Source organism: Phalacrocorax carbo, chromosome 23, assembly GCF_963921805.1.
Source record: "Phalacrocorax carbo chromosome 23, bPhaCar2.1, whole genome shotgun sequence".
Taxonomy (NCBI): domain Eukaryota; kingdom Metazoa; phylum Chordata; class Aves; order Suliformes; family Phalacrocoracidae; genus Phalacrocorax; species Phalacrocorax carbo.
Window position 1 is genome coordinate 4,974,046 of NC_087535.1, and position 16,215 is coordinate 4,990,260.

Below are 16,215 nucleotides of genomic sequence, written 5' to 3' on the forward strand. Positions count from 1 at the left end.
GCGGGCAGCCCAGGCATCCCTTCCCCACCAAGGGAACCGGCATGTTGGCATCTCACTGGCAGCCAGGAGCGGGAGATTTCTGAGGATGCTGGAGAGCTGGGGAAGGCTCAGCAGAAGAACCAGCCTGGGAGGAAATGCTGAGGGCAGCAAATGGGCTGGGCGTAGTCTGAAAAGTGAATCAGAAAATGGAATTCTGTAGAAATGGCTGTGAAAGGGGATTGCCAGCAAAATTAGCTTTCATGGGAACTGCATAAACTGCATCACGCCTCAGGTAGAGGCGAGCGGGAGGAGATGCCTCCCTCGCAGGCAAACAGGGCCAGGGACCAAAGAGAAATCCAGTGGTGAGCTCTCCTGTAAATATATCTTGCACCTCAGTAGCATAAATGGTGTTTGCATTTCAAAGAGAATGCCTTCACACAGGCTGGGCACCGCTTCTGTGTGCGCAGCCCTCGGGGATCGGGATCAGGAGGGAAAGTCACTGTGGGGGTCACGGGCTGCTTGATCTCCCGCTGCATGGCTTTGTTCAGGGAAAAGGGATGCTTAATAGTCACTTGGTTAGGAAAATGAGATCTTATCTGCAGGGTGTCATAGATTTCTCCAGGTTCCTAGTCAGAGCTGCACAGGATGAACCGCCTGCTCTTTGCACAACATGGATTATTTGCACTTAATGTCTCCTGGAACATTTTATGCATCCAGTGGATTCAAATCACCCATTCATGCCCCAGTGTGAATCTGAGCTCCAAACCAATAATTTCTTAATATTTAATGAACTGGTAAAAAAAAAAAACCAAAACAACCTTACCTTTGGCCCCTTTTTCTTTGTGCTAACCCCGTGTTTCTCCCTGGAATGACCTGTCTGGCCACGGGAACCAGCTGCAGCAAAGCAAGGAGTCTTAGGGCAGGGGAGTGGGAGGAGGGGCTTTAGTGTCCCAAGTATTTTAGGTGTTTGGGAGGCTTGGGGCGCTGGTCCCTGTGGCACGGGCTCAGCTCCAGAGCCCGCTGGCAGAGGGTTCTGCAGAGCTTGCAGGGAAGCTCGAGGGGACGGGCTGCGAGTCCCCATCCCTGCCGGTCTGCGCTGGATGTGTCCGAGCTCGCCCCGGGGACATGGGACCCGCTGGCGTGGACGTGGGGCAGGAGCGCTTTGTGGGGCGCTTGTCTCCAACTGCGCTCGAGAGCCAGGCTAATCATGGGAGGTACAACCAAGCCCTTCTCCCCACGGCTCATAGCGGGTGCAACGATTTCCTTGCTGCAAAGCTTAATTGCCTGGGCAAACCATCTGCAGTTATGAAGGAAAAATGATCTAAAAGGATTAATTGAATATTTTAACAGAAGTTTCTCACTTTTTTTTTTTTTAAATGGAAATGAAAGTCTGTTTTGTCCTTCTTTCTTTTTTTATTTTATTTTGGCAAACCTGCAGGAGGTTTTAAAGCTGGCTGGCTGCACAGGAGGCGGACAGATGGGATGTGTCTGGATGTGCATATTCCTATTATCGCCTCCAAGTAGAAATGCAATTTGATGTACAATTTTTAAATGCCGTCAGGTCAGGACTATGGGGAAGGGGCACTCGGCTGCTCCGGGGTGAGAAGCGACCGTTTCTGGGATATCCTGCTCACAGCTGAACGGGTCCAATTTCATAGAGGTGGGGACAACAGCAGCAATATATTGGAAGCAGAGTCTATTTTTGAGCAGAAATAAATAGCTGTGGGATTAATTTTTCCAGTTCTCTTCCATCCAAACAGATGAGTGAGATGTTGCTATTTGTCTGACAGCTTCCAGCTGTAGCCACCGCAAGGTCAGAGCTGGAACGGTACCTCTGCCTGAGAGAACTTCTGGCCGATCCCTATTATAAATAGCAAAATATTTATTAGTAGTGCTGTACTAAGGCAAAAAGCTTATTTAGCTGATAAGTATTGCTTTGGAGTTGTTTTGCAGCGTTGTTGTTAGGTTTATTAAACAAGTGGACAGGATACTAATTTATCTCCCTTATTTTTAATTTTCATCATTAATATATGGCTTGTAAAATTTGGCTTGCACTGCTGCTTATCTCTTCTAGTTATGCCCCAGGCTCCTGAGCAAATGGGTTCATTGTGGGAGTGAAACGTACAGCCTGTTCAAACAGGCTGCAGACTGTTGGCTAATGAGAGCTGATATTGGCTTATAAAATAATATCCCACTCTCCTAATGACATGAGAAGAGAGAAGTTCACGAGTCTGGCCGGAGGTATGGGAGCTCTTGATAAATACTGGCTTTAAACCCAGGCGCTGGCTCTGGCATCCCCCCACAGAGCCCCGGCATGGGCTGGCTGGTTCTAACCAGGAACGAGATCCTCTCCGGAAGCAGGCAAGCGAACAGCAGCGTGTGCCTGCCCAGAGAACTGGCCCTTCAGGATAAGGTCAAGATTTGCCTGCCCTGGTAATCCATTAATCAAATAATTGACTAACCCGCTGACGGGCACATGCGGACCAGTAACCTGTGGGTGCGTGGGAGCGGTGGGATATGTGCGTGTGGCCGCGCTCCGGCAGATGTGGAGTCGTTTCAAAAGCACGGTTTAACTCCTGGGGTTGTTTTTCTATTCCCTTGTAAGCCTGGTCCCAGGCTTTCCCTAAGGCAGGCTGGCGGGAGCTCCGTGAACAGTCCCTCTCCTCTCTCCCCTCCTTCTTCCCAGCCCTTTTCCCCTACCAGAGCTCAGCCGGAGGTCTCCCAAACAGACATGGGCATCCCCAAAAGCCCTGTGGTGCTGGGCATGCCTGGCTACCTCCTGCGCAGTGGGCGAACTAAGCTTTTGGGGCAGCAGGAGGGGGCTTGCGCTGCACCCCGGGATCCCACTCCTGCACCGGGGTGGGCTCTCCCCATGGATCACCTCGGTATTTGTAGTGACCCTGTGCCAACCCTGGCCATTCTGTCCCCTTTCCTAATCTCATAACCTCCGTCTCTGCTACTGCTGCTTTCAAGCCCATCTCATCCTGTTTTGTCCTCACTGATCTAGATCTAGTTTAATAATTCCACTTATTAATGGAATTTGTTCCATTAATAATTATTTCTCCCCCCACCAAGAGACCTTCGCTGTGTGTATCTGTAGACAGTTGTCTTGTGTCTTCCCCTGGTTTTCTCCTGTTAAATTTTCCTGTCCAGTCCTGAAATTTGTTATTTTGGTCGCTAAGTTGTTCTTTTCCAAAGGACACTGTTTTCCAGGCCCTGCAGCTCCTAGTAAGGGTGGGAAACTGCCTTGGTGCTGCTGGAGCCCCAGAGAGCACCGGGAGCCTCCGTATTTCGGAGATCTCTGTGGCAAAGCAGCTCAGTTGTCCGAGTAAACCCTTCCTGTGCCCATTTGTTCCTTTTGTCCCTCATTACATGTTCTGTCCATCAATATTTCCAAGCCTCATCCGATTTCAGCCCATTTCTTTGTGCTAGAGGCGGGGGCGGGCAGGAAAGGCGCTGCCCCGGTGGGAGCGGATGGTGCGGGGACTTTCCTGATGCACCATCCCTGCAGCTCAGCTCCTTCTGCCCATCCTCTGCTACTTCTTTACCTCCCTGCCTGCCACGCATCCTCTCTCTACCCTTTTATTTTTTACTTTAAAAAGTTAAAAGTAGAGCCCATCTCTACTTTCCAGGTACATTTCTGGGTGAGTTCACTATCCCAGGCTTGGCCGGGAACTTGACAGCATCCCCCCAAAACCACCAGGTATTTCTGGCCCTGTGTTGTGCCCTCCCTGTCGCTGCAGCAAAGGAAAGTTTAAAAGCACTTTGTTTTTGTTTGTTTTTTTTTGTTTTCTTTTTTTTTTCTCTCCTGCTGATTTCAGCCCGAGGGATTACGGAAACAACTCCCAGCTTCATGTATCCCTACGGGACCTCCAGCAGCCAGATGGTGCTCAGAGGGGTGGACCTCTTGCTGGAGTGCATTGCTTCAGGAGTGTACGTACTGATTCCCGCTGGCGGAGGTGGGGAGGGGGTGGTCCCCAGGCGGCCCCGGTGGGCTGGGCTGGGACCAAGATGCTGAATCCCCAGTGGAAATACCTCGGGCTAGGGAAAGGGATCGTTCCCTTCCTTTTAACTGCTAGTAACGACCCTCTCATAACCTACTTGAAGCATATGAGCATGGAGCGAACAGGAGGGCTGGGTTTTGCAGCACTGTTCAGAGAAGCAGGTGTCTTCACATACTTGCTGTCCAAGGATAATTCCCCACTGGTTTGTCCTTACAGCTATTCGCAAATCTCCTGAGTGCTCCTCACCACCCTGTATAAACTACAGGTGAGGACATTTGTGGCCCATGTGCCTCCAGAAGCGTCCTGGGCTCGGATGTTGGCAGCACTCCTGGGCTGTGCTGCCTGCACGTGCTGCCAGACCAGCGCTCTGCATCCCCAGGCACGAGGCGTGAGATGGACCCTGCTCCTGAGCAGCCGCTGATGCTCGGGGTCCCGGTTTAGGGGCAGTGGTAGGAAGGAGGGTGGATCAGCAGATCCCGGCAGTTGGATCAGTCCTTCCCTCTGGGTGCGAGTGGTTCCGAGTGCAGGATCATCAACTGTTTTCCTAGGAGTAATTTTCTTGCCTTGCAAAAGCGTTTATCTCCTCCCCTCTCCTTAGACCAGCACCAGACATCATGTGGTACAAGAAAGGAGGAGAGCTCCCAGCAGGCAAAACCAAGCTGGAAAACTTTAACAAGGCTCTTCGTATCTCCAACGTCTCTGAGGAAGACTCCGGGGAGTATTTCTGCTTGGCATCGAACAAGATGGGCAGCATCCGCCACACGATCTCGGTGAGAGTGAAGGGTACGTCATCTTTACCTTGCCATCTTCTTTACCTTCGCAACCAGAAGCCGTGGGGATGTGCGTGGGAGGGGATGCTCTGCGGGGGCTGTCTCCGTGCTGTATCCAGCCGTACTTGCTTCTTGTCCAAACTGACCTAAAAGCAGTGTGAGACGTGAGCTCAGCTCGTGTAACTCAGCAGAGCTTCCGTGATATAAATGGTTGCGGTTTTGTGCAAGGCAGGAGGATCACGGCCAGAGAGGGGGGAAGAGGACTTTCCGCTCTCACCTCACCCAAGAAAGCCCACGTGAGAGGACAGAGTTCAGCAGGGGGCAGGGAGGGGATTTTGGACAAGGTAGTACTGCTGTGTTTATAACTGGTGCATCGGTGTATTTTAAAGCTGCTCCATACTGGTTGGACGAGCCCCAGAACCTCATTCTGGCCCCTGGCGAGGATGGCAGGCTGGTGTGTCGAGCCAATGGCAACCCCAAGCCTGCGATACAGTGGCTGGTGAACGGCGAGCCCATAGAAGGTGAGCAAGGAAGTATCTGTACCTCCTTTACAAAAAACCTAGCCAAGGATCTCGTGGCTGACCGTGAGAGCCAGAGCTGCTGTCGGGGTGCCAGGCACCCCACTGAGCGGTGTGCGTGGGCTCCGGCATCGCAGCACATAAACCACCTGCTTGTCTGAGACAAGGCCAGTTGAACCGTGTCTTTGTAGGCTGGGGAGATCATGCACCATCGTCTGGTTTTATCTGGGCTGAGATGGAAAGATGTGTAATGATATTGAGAGTCTTGTGAATTTTAATGTAAAATTTAATTTAAAGAGTCCTCTCTGTTTTGAAGCTTCTCCCCCCAACCCGAGCCGAGAGGTGTCTGGAGACACCATTGTATTTCGAGACACGCAGATCGGCAGCAGTGCTGTGTACCAATGCAACGCCTCCAACGAGCACGGCTACCTTCTCGCCAATGCCTTTGTCAGTGTCCTGGGTAAGTACTTAGGGAAGATAAACACCTTATCCTCAAACTTTCCCTGCGAGAGTTCTCTATTTGCTTGCCTCTTTGTTGTTAGCTCCTCCGAGGCTAATGCACAGAGGTACATGACCTCTGCAACCAAGCTTTGGAGCAGCCGTTGCCATGGGCCTGCAAAGCCGGGCAAGGCTGAGCAAGTCCTGTTGGCACTAAGATGTGAGCTGATTCATGTAGCGAGGCTAGAAAGGGAAGGAGAGATGAGAGGGAATGGAGAACCTCTACTGAGTCTTGAAAGTGCCAACAAGGAAGAGTGAGCTAAGGAGAAGGGAGGGTGGATGAAAAGACTGGAACGGGAGCAGCAGTCTGGAAAGTGGTTTCTTTTCTTTCTCAATGGCTGTGATTTTTGCTGTTTGCAGATGTGCCTCCACGGATACTGGCCCCCCGCAATCAGCTGATCAAGGTGATTCAAAACAACAGGACCCGACTCGACTGCCCCTTCTTTGGCTCGCCGATCCCCACCCTGAGATGGTAAGAGCTGCAGCGCATCCCCAGCCAGTCCAGAGGGGTGGGAAGGGGAGGTTTCCTCCTCTTTCTTCCCTTACAATAGCACTTTGTGGTGTTGTGAGGTTTAAGAATGGCCAGGGGAACACACTGGACGGAGGAAACTACAAGGCACATGAGAACGGGAGCTTGGAGATGAACATGGCTCGGAAGGAGGACCAGGGCATCTACACTTGTGTTGCTACCAACATCCTGGGTAAAGCCGAGGCCCAGGTTCGCCTGGAGGTCAAAGGTAGGGGCACAAAGGGCTCTTGGGTCTTCCGAAACTTGCAGCAGAAATAATAACTTAGGTTCAGCGAGGGGCTGGTTGTGTGCTCCAGCAGTCTGTCAGCAGGACAGGCGCTACGTAATTTGGAGCTGGAAGCCAGAAAATGGTAGAGATTCCCTTATAATGTCGGAAAATCCCCCAGGGCTGTGGATATACTGAAGCTGTAGAAAGGCACGGTGTGGGTAGTGAGCTGTGAGATGCCATAAATCACACAAAAAGAAATACAAAGGTGCATCAGGGTTAACTGATGGCAATAAAACATCTTCTGAATCAAGTTTCTACCTGGGCTTTCCCTGTTCAGCAAAATTGAGAGCTGACCCAGAAAACTGGGTATTTTTTTAAAAGGGTTGTTATGAGTTTATGGCCTGTTAATTTATTTGCAAGCATTTGTATCGGAGACAGTTCGCTATAACAAGCTGGACAAATGCGTGATGCGCATGCTTCTCCTTTCCAAGCAACACCGCTCTTCACGGTGTTCCTGAGCTAAGACCCAGCAGTTTGGTGCCTAACGCTTGCTTTCTGACCTTGTGCAGACCCAACCAGGATTGTGAGAGGACCAGAAGATCAGGTGGTGAAGAGGGGCTCCATGCCTCGCCTCCACTGCCGTATCAAGCACGACCCAACGCTGAAACTCACAGTCACCTGGCTGAAAGATGATGCACCCCTGTACATGGGAAACAGGTCTGTCTTTAACAGTTTCGTGGCTCTTCTCTCCCAGGATTGTCAGGCATTTTATAGAATGTTTCAGGAGACACCAGGGATAACATGGACAACCATCACGTTCCCATCTAGTCAACATCTGCTGTTCTTGGTACTTTGTTTCTAGCTCCTTCCAACAGACACTGCCTAGCAATTAAAATTGCATTGTCAGACTTCAACTAGGTTTTATTTACAGATATTTTAGGACATCTTGATCAAATGGGTGGGTTAATAACAAGCTACTTCAAAATTAATGTTGATTTCCTCTGAGTGGTACAGCTGTAATTCCCTTTCCATAGCTGACTTCTTTCTCATGAAGTGAGATCTGATCATGGGACATGAGCCAGTCACAGAGGTCAGACTATTTTCCTAAAAGCGTGATTATTCCAGATATATAGCAGAGCACATTCGCTGATTCTTTAGGAAATGAGGTTGCCAAGAATAACTCAACACATCTTTAGCTGATAAAGATCTTCAGACCAGAGACATCCTCCTGTTCTGTTTGGGCTTTTATATGTATTTTATCAGAGAACAGTTAGACCTCAAGCCTGCTGCCTAATGTGCTTAGGCACAGTTGTGTGATTATCGTTTTCATCCCTTTAAGGATGAAGAAAGAAGATGACGGTCTGACAATATATGGCGTGGCTGAAAAGGACCAAGGGGATTACACCTGCATAGCTAGCACGGAGCTGGACAAGGACTCGGCTAAAGCGTACCTCACCGTACTAGGTAAAGCTGTCCTGCCAACGTACTGGCACGGAGCTACGTGCTTTATTTTTAATACAACAGACTGACTTCAAGGTCAGACTGAAAGGGTGATCTGTGATCGCTGAATCGTCCTCTGAAGCAGAGATGCTCAGGGAGATGCTGGCAGAGCAATTGTTCTGTGGCTGCAAGACTCGGCAAGGACGTGCTGCCTAATCGTGGACTCGGACAATGGCATTGAATTTGAGTCGAAGGAAACTTGCATTTGAGACCCCCCCAATAAAAAAAAAGAGCAGTTATTACAGACAGCTAAAAATATCCAAATGTGAATGTTGAAGCGCTGTGAGAACAGTCCTAAATGTGCAAGTGGATTTAACTGAATGTCAGGCTGCTGAGGAACACTGGAAACCAGGGGGTGAGGGAGCCACTCCTAGCCTTGCAGGTCCCCTTTCCAGTGTGGGGAGTGACAAACCTAAACCCGTTCCCCACACCCAGTTATGTACACTGCCGGATCTACTCGCAAAACAGAGAGTTATCAGTCCCTGCTCTTGGCCACCTCAGATCCTGCTGATGTGCTGCATCCACAGGAGTGCCCCAACCTGCCAGCGCCGCTGGCATAGACCCGCAACGCCCTACAGAAGTCAGAGTGCAGTATGAATCTTGTATCCCTAATAATTTGACTGGGCTTGATTTATTTCCCTTCCTTCTCCCCTAATAGCTAATTAACTCTATAGCGGGCTGATGCTTCCCCTTTGCCATCTACTAGAATTATGAGTAAAGGTGAACCACCCCAGACCCCCAGCCGTGCCCTGGGCTGCATCCCCAGCAGCGCGGGCAGCAGGGCGAGGGAGGGGGTGCTGCCCCTCTGCCCCACTCTGTGACACCCCCCTGCAGCACCGCCTCCAGGTCGGGGCTCCTCAGCGCGGGACAGACACGGGGCTGCTGGAGCGGGACCAGAGGGGGCACAGAAATGCTCCGGGGGCTGGAGCCCCTCTGCTGCGAGGCCGGGCTGGGAGAGTTGGGGTGGTTCAGCCTGGAGAAGAGAAGGCTGCGGGGAGACCTTATTGCGGCCTCCCAGTGCTTAACGGGGGGCTGTGGGAAGGGTGGGGGTGACCTCTTCAGCAAGGCCTGCTGTGACAGGACAAGGGGGAATGGTTTTAAACTAAAGGAGGGGAGATTTAGACTGGATCTAAGGAAGAAATTTTTTACTATGAGGGTGGTGAAACCCTGGCCCAGGTTGCCCAGAGAGGTGGTCGATGCCCCGTCCCTGGAAACATTCCAGGCCAGGCTGGACGGGGCTCTGAGCGACCTGATCGAGTTGAAGATGTCCCTGCTCGCTGCAGGGGGGTTGGGCTAGATGGCCTCTAAAGGTCCCTCCCAACCCAAACCTTTCTGTGATTCTACCATGCTACAATACTCTGGCCCCCAGGCAGAATCAGATCCTTCTGAAATCTGTAACTGTGTGTGTAACTTTGTATTTGCCAGGTGCTCCTTTGGCCACCCAAGCTTAATGACTAAACTAACACCGTTAACAACCAATGTCTTACCTTGCAGCTGTCCCTGCTAACCGTTTGCGAGACTTACCGAAAGGTAATCATCACTAATTCATTGGGTTTATTTTATTTTGTAAGCCGATTTTGTTTTGCCGTGCCAACAACGCCAACAGAAAATCTAGGGTTCAAAAAGCTGGGAGCTGATGCTTCCAAGTCCTGCCCATGTTGTCCTTGAAAACCCATCCAGATGGCTGTGGGTAGAAAGAGCCTGTGTCGCATCAATTCGTGTCCCACAATGCCAGTTCTTGAGTGCAAGAATCATCTTACCGGTACCTGGAAATGGGAGGAAAAAAAATCTCATTGAATTTCTTGACCTGGAAAGGAGTTTCTACTGTTTCTACTGTTATTGCATGAGCTGCTTCTGTGCAACCATGTGGATTGTGCCCAGATAAAGAAACCAGAATTGTGCCCAGAGCATTTCTAATAAGTATGTATTTTCACTGAGGCTTTGTGTCCTTTCTGTTCTATTTGTTTGCATTTATTCTTTGGGCAGCTGTGTGTAGTTTGTTGTAAGATCACATATTCCCCTGCTAAGCCACCGTATCGTGCTTCCACCACCAGATAACATCAGTTGTACAGGGAACAGGTAGGGTTTCAAGTCAGGGCACAACTAATATGTGAGCACATTTGTATTTTAAAAATTGTACTGGTTCACCAAGAGCTGTAGGACGCGAATCGTGCCACAGGGCACGTGTCCTCCCACGGGTCTGGGCTAAGACAGCCAGGGCTTCCCCTCCCAGGAGAAGGGATGGGAACTGGGACTGCCAGCTCCTGGGACAGTCCCAGCCTAATTTGTCTCGTTACTCGGCCAACAGAACGACCTGACCGGCCCCGTGACTTGGAGCTGTCAGACCTGGCTGAGAGGAGCGTGCGGCTGACGTGGATTCCCGGAGATGACAATAACAGCCCCATCACAGGTCAGCTGCCGGACCCTCTGCCCCGTATCCCCCTCACATTCTTCTGCATGGTGGAGGGAGAACTCTCCTTGCGAGCTGAGCTCTTAACCTCACCTCTCCACCCTCTCCCCCAGACTACATTGTCCAGTTTGAGGAGGACCGGTTCCAACCCGGCATGTGGCATAACCACTCCAGATACCCTGGCAGCGTCAACTCGGCTGTCCTGAGCCTCTCTCCTTACGTCAACTACCAGTTCCGGGTGATTGCGGTGAACGACGTGGGCAGCAGCCTGCCCAGTGTGCCCTCCGAACGATACCAGACCAACGGGGCGCGTGAGTACCGTCCACCCCATCCCTCTTGCCGCCGTGGCTTGACCTTGTTCTTAGCCTCTGGCCACCGCTCTCTGCGTAGACCCTTCCCTCGAGGTGTATGGTCACAGGTCCTATAACAGGAACAGATTTACATGGGTGAGGAAATGAGCTGGGCCGTGCCTGTGCTGGGGTGTAATTTTATCTATCGCACCCTCAAACCTGTGACTTATATCCTGCAGAGCAGCAAAACTCAAATGGAAAGATTTATGCAAAGGTTGCTCCAGCAGAATCTGTTGAAGGAAAGCCCGGTTTCACCTTACAGAGACGCTTTCTTAAGAAAGTCTTTCATCCTTTCTGACCACAGGAAGCCCAGAAGTCTCTTGGAAAACTAGACTCAAGTGTAAACTGGCCACAAGCAAAAGGCATTTTGTTCCAAAACTGCTCATTCATTGTCCACTGCCAGAACTGGCCAGGAGGGTCTTCAGTTTGCGTGCCCAGTGCTTTGTACGTTGTAGAATACTTGGGAAAATTCATATGGGGAATTCACAAGAAGCTTAGGAGTTCTGCCGCATTTCTCAATTTAACCATTGCAGAGATACTTCTGCAATATCTACTGGCATCTAGCGTTGGCTTTTGGCATTACTCTTCTTGTTTCAGATTTCAAAAGTGTCAGACTCGGCTCCTGGGGTTGCTTCATAATGGCTGTCTTTCAAAGATTTAGGACATTTTGAAAAAAAAAAAATAAGGAGGCTCCTAAATAAATGGCCTGGTTTTCAAGAGTGCTGATAGTCTCATGTTCCATTAACCTGAATGGGAACTTCTGGAAAAATCAGGCCATTAACTTCTGTCTTGGAAGTACTTTTGCCTAGCACGGTAAAGGGTTTTAACCACTCAAATGGTAATTTTTCAACATTATAAACTGCTTTTTTTTTTTTCAATGTGAATTTCAGGTCCTGAAATTAATCCAACAGGAGTTCAAGGTGCAGGAACCCAAAAAAACAACATGGAGATAACCTGGACAGTAAGTTCTTCTTTGATGCTTGACAGCCACCCATTGTGTCAGCACTGGTGTGGCCAGCAGGAGCCGGGCAGGGATGGGGCCCCTGTGCTCGGCCCTGGGGAGGCCCCACCTCGAATGCTGGGCTCAGGTTTGGGCCCCTCGGGACAAGCAGGGCCTTGAGGGGCTGGAGCGTGTCCAGAGAAGGGCAGCGGGGCTGGGGCAGGGTCTGGAGCACAAGTGTGCTGGGGGGCGGCTGGGGGGGCTGGGGGGGTTTAGCCTGGAGAAGGGGGGGCTGAGGGGAGCCCTTCTCGCTCTCTGCAGCTGCCTGAGAGGGGCTGGAGTGAGGGGGGGGCTGGTCTCTGCTCCCAAGTCACCAGGGACAGGACGAGAGGGAACGGCCTCAGGCTGCGTCAGGGGAGGTTTAGGTTGGAGATGAGGGAAAATGTTTTCCCCTGCCAGAGCGGTCAGGCATTGGAACAGGCTGCCCAGAGAGGTGGGGGAGTCACCGTCCCTGGGGGGGGTTAAAAAAAACTGTGTAGATGTGGCACTTGGGGACATGGTTTAGGAGTCATGGTAGTGTTGGGTTGACAGTTGGACTTGATGATCCTAGAGGTCTTTTCCAACCTTAATGGTTCTGTGATCTTACCTTTATGGTCACAATGCTGACATATAGAGGACTCAGCATCTGTAGCATGTGCGATGTACCTACAGACTACCATAACCTTAATGATCATAAAGGAAATAAAAAGCAGAAGATGCATCTGCAAGAGAGGGATTGTTAGTGCCTAGAAGATGATTTGTGATAAAAACAATAATTTGCAACTATGTAAGCCCCAAATAAATGACGGTGGATCACAGATACGAGTTAGGGAGGATGTTCAGAGAGTCTGATTCCTTACGCAGTATATAGGGCTTACAGAGACCAGCTCTTGCTTTTCTTTGTGGACCAGCAGGTGTCATCCACAGATAAGCCAGCATCTGTAACGAGGACAGAAACGGCAGTGGGAGTACGGACTGGAATATAATGATATGGTTCTTGGTCCTGCCTTAGGTCTGGAGGGCAAGAACTAGATATGTCTTTCCCTGGGAACAAAAGTATTGACCTTCTTTGAGATTCACTGATGGAGCATGAAATAAGAACCAGCTGCTGAACAGAACTTTCTGGAGCTCCACTGCAAAGAAATACAGCTGCTTTTTCTCCTTCTCACTTTCTTTTTCTGTTTTGGTCCATTAAGCCTCTGAATGCAACTCAAGCTTATGGGCCCAACCTCAGGTACATCGTGAGATGGAGGCGAAGAGACCCCCGAGGGAGCTGGTACAATGAGACAGTGAAGGCACCAAGGCATGTCGTCTGGAACACACCCATCTATGTCCCCTACGAGATCAAAGTGCAGGCAGAGAACGACTTTGGTAGAGCACCAGAGCCTGACACCGTCATCGGCTACTCAGGGGAAGATTGTGAGTATTTTCTCAGCCAGAGATTGTTAAGGGTTTCAGAAGGGCAGGATCCCACCTGAGGTCAGTGGGTTGGCACCTGTGCCCGGGACATGATCATAGCACTGCTTGGTTTGGCACAAAAATCCAGTTCCAGACATTGGAAGAGAGAGGCTTGGCCATTCGATTCTGTTCCGGGCTCTGCCTGCAGCTGCTGGAATGACCCAAGTCACTTAGCCTCTCCCTTGCTCCCTGTAATACCCAGATAACACCCTGAGTGTGAAGTCAGCAAGATTTCATTTAAGATGGGCTCTGGCTGTATTCCAATAAACCACATTACATTTTTTTGCCCCTGACATCTGTAGAGCACCGAGGTCATCTTGGATGAGAGGTCCTACGAATGGCCAAAAGGGCCTTGGTTCATCCTGGACTGGATTCTTGTGCCTCTCTGATAAGGTCCCAGCTAAGCCCCAGCTTGGGCTCCCGTTCGCAACACAACATCGGCTCAGCTTATATTCCTTTAAAACTCTCCACCCGGTCACGCAAAACAGCACCCAGCTTGTTTAATTCTCTTTTCACCTTCTTTTTGGGCTACTGGTATCACTTTCTGTGCCTGTAGCATCCAAGACTCTGAACTACGATTATCCTTATCCTGTTAGGATAATGTGGTTTGCTGCCAACAGCTTTATTTTTAAAGAAATATATGTTAGTTCCTTGCATTGCAGCATCAGCAGGGGTCCCTGGCTGTATGACTTTAGGATCACCAAGAAGTAAGGTAGATAAGCCAGCTAATCATCCACAGCTCTAGGCTTGAAGTCAAGGGGCCATAAACAGGGCAGAGCAATTTCAAGAAAATCCGTAATCTCGGTGCTGAGATAACATGCACGACACATCCTCCAGCTGGGAATCTTCTCCCAGAGGAGACAGGGCAACGGGAAGGAAAACGGGCAGAAATGGTGGGAGTCAGGGTAAGAGCTGAGCACTGGGAGCAAAGCTGGACCTAGCTGGGAGGCTGGTGCTTGGAAAAGCTGCACGAGCACCTGACAGCACCGCTGTCTCCGCACTACCCGTTGGTGCACTGCCAGGTTTGGGGTTGGTTTTTTTTTCTAGTTTCAGTTGAAAACTTGTGCGATAACTTTGAGTTTTGGGAGGATCTGAATGAACCTGCACACGTGTGCGCTTTGCTTGGAGGTAAACCAGGGACACCAAAGCTCCTGTACCACACCCCAGTGACAAATCTGTTCTGTATCCCAAGGGGTGGGACATGTTAAAAAAAAACCCCAGAACCAAAACCACTAGTCCCTGCCTGGCCACGTCCGAATTGCTTCACAAATAACTGCAAATTTCTATATACAAGCAGGTGATCTGTAAAAAGGAGGTAAAAAAACCCAACTGGATCAACAGTAGGTTCTGACCAAACCCAGATTAACAGAAATAACAGGTAGTTTTGTAACTCTTGGGTCTAACAGTGGCCAATCAGCTGCAGCAGGAGCGGGCTGGCTTTGCCGGGCAGCGTCGCGCTGTGCTACCCTTCGCTCGGAGAGGGAGGCGAGCCAGACCCCCCCCTCGCTGCCAACACGATCTCTTGCAGCAGCGGGTAGGAAGCCCTGCTATTAACCGGATCACGAATACTCTCGTGATGGCTGGCTGAATGAAATACGGGGGTTATTTTCCCCCTCTTTCCTGTGGAAGTGCTGCTAAAAAAAACCCCAGCAGTCAGCTTTTAAAGCATGCTCGTGTCAGGGAGCAAGTGAGGGGGACAGAGGTAAGGGATGCTAGTCTCGGTATTTGCAGGGTCATAGGGTCTGCTCACCCCAACCGAGGGCAGCCGGGAAGCTGAGAGTTGGCCTATTGCTCCTTGTTTCTGTTATCAAGTTTGCAAATCCTCAGAAACTGGATTTAAGGAAGGGGGAAAGGAGATGATTATCCCCATGAAAACACTGCCGGCAGCCAGGGCCGGCCAGGGTGCCAGCAGATGGCAGAGCCGGCTGTTTGCAGCAGCCGGGCAATGCTGCAATGAGAAAACCATGGCAAAGGCGAGGGGGGCAGAGGGGTGTCTGTCTGTCTGACCTCCAGGGTAGTGCTGGGTGCCTAACGTACGCTCTGCTTTATCCCTGAACGCTCAGATCCAAAGGCTGCACCTACAGATGTTAGGATAAGAGTTTTAAACAGCACTGCCATTGCTCTGACCTGGACCCGAGTGCACGGGGACACCATCCAGGGACAGCTCAAGGAGTACAGAGTGAGCAAAACCAAACCTCTTCGGCACTGACTATTAATACAGCTAACCTTCTCACAAGCCGAGGCGGCCCCGCTGACGGAGCTGCACGCGATGGGGATGACAGAAAACTCTCCTCCGGCCATCAGGACCCTTTTGCCACGGCTGGGGCGCAGACCACAGGGGCTGAGCTCCGCTCTGGAGCAGCACCAGAAATGAAGGGCCTTGGTTTGCTCTTTGTGGTGCCTGGACGGGGCCGGGGACATCTCCCATTGCTCCCCCCAGGGCTCGGCGCCGGGCGGGTCCTTCCCAGTGCCTGCCCGCAGGATCTGGGGTGATCAGACAAAGCAAGTGGGGCTGCCCTTGTGCACCCAGAGAGGCACTCGGGGTGGTCCTGCCCATGCAGCACGGTGTCTCCTGGCTCTAGAGCTGCCCAGAACCACAGGCGGGCTGGTTCTGGTGGGGGGTGACCTCAGATAGGTACAAACAGGCTAGTTTTTGTGTCATCCCCAAAGTACCTACATCGTCTTTTAATGAGCACCAACCCCTGCAAAGGCTAAACCCGGCAGTTCAGACTAACAGACAACTAAATACAGCATGGATCCTGTTTGTTTATTTACTGCTAAGGTAAAATACCAGTGTTTCTGTATAGAGGATCAACCCCGTTCAAAACAAGCAAAAGTCTGGACAGAGCCCCTTTTCTCAGAGTTTAAGACATTTCCAAAAGCGCGTGTCCTGCAAACAGTTGTAACATTCCAAATCCAATAATCTGTTGGACTTAACGAAAGCTCCCTGGGTACTGCTTTCATTTATTTTTTTCTGCCTCTGCTCTGTCATTCTGGTCTATTTTCTGAATG

General features: G+C 50.7%; 1 protein-coding gene across 16 annotated transcripts in view; it reads left to right on the top strand.

The window, feature by feature from the left end:
* Positions 1-16,215, top strand: part of NFASC (neurofascin) — a 94,688-nt gene that overhangs the window by 46,826 nt on the left and 31,647 nt on the right. For 8 of the 16 annotated variants that reach the window (XM_064471972.1, XM_064471971.1, XM_064471977.1 and 5 more), the window contains 14 exons: positions 3,801-3,912; positions 4,582-4,766; positions 5,143-5,274; positions 5,588-5,731; positions 6,130-6,241; positions 6,340-6,506; positions 7,076-7,223; positions 7,846-7,970; positions 9,501-9,536; positions 10,315-10,416; positions 10,530-10,727; positions 11,657-11,727; positions 12,942-13,164; positions 15,267-15,382. In XM_064471972.1, coding sequence (XP_064328042.1) covers positions 3,801-3,912; positions 4,582-4,766; positions 5,143-5,274; positions 5,588-5,731; positions 6,130-6,241; positions 6,340-6,506; positions 7,076-7,223; positions 7,846-7,970; positions 9,501-9,536; positions 10,315-10,416; positions 10,530-10,727; positions 11,657-11,727; positions 12,942-13,164; positions 15,267-15,382 — 1,871 coding nt within the window. The remainder of the gene's footprint in view (positions 1-3,800; positions 3,913-4,581; positions 4,767-5,142; positions 5,275-5,587; positions 5,732-6,129; positions 6,242-6,339; positions 6,507-7,075; positions 7,224-7,845; positions 7,971-9,500; positions 9,537-10,314; positions 10,417-10,529; positions 10,728-11,656; positions 11,728-12,941; positions 13,165-15,266; positions 15,383-16,215) is intronic. The other 8 variants (XM_064471983.1, XM_064471984.1, XM_064471985.1 and 5 more) reach the window with 3 other exon arrangements.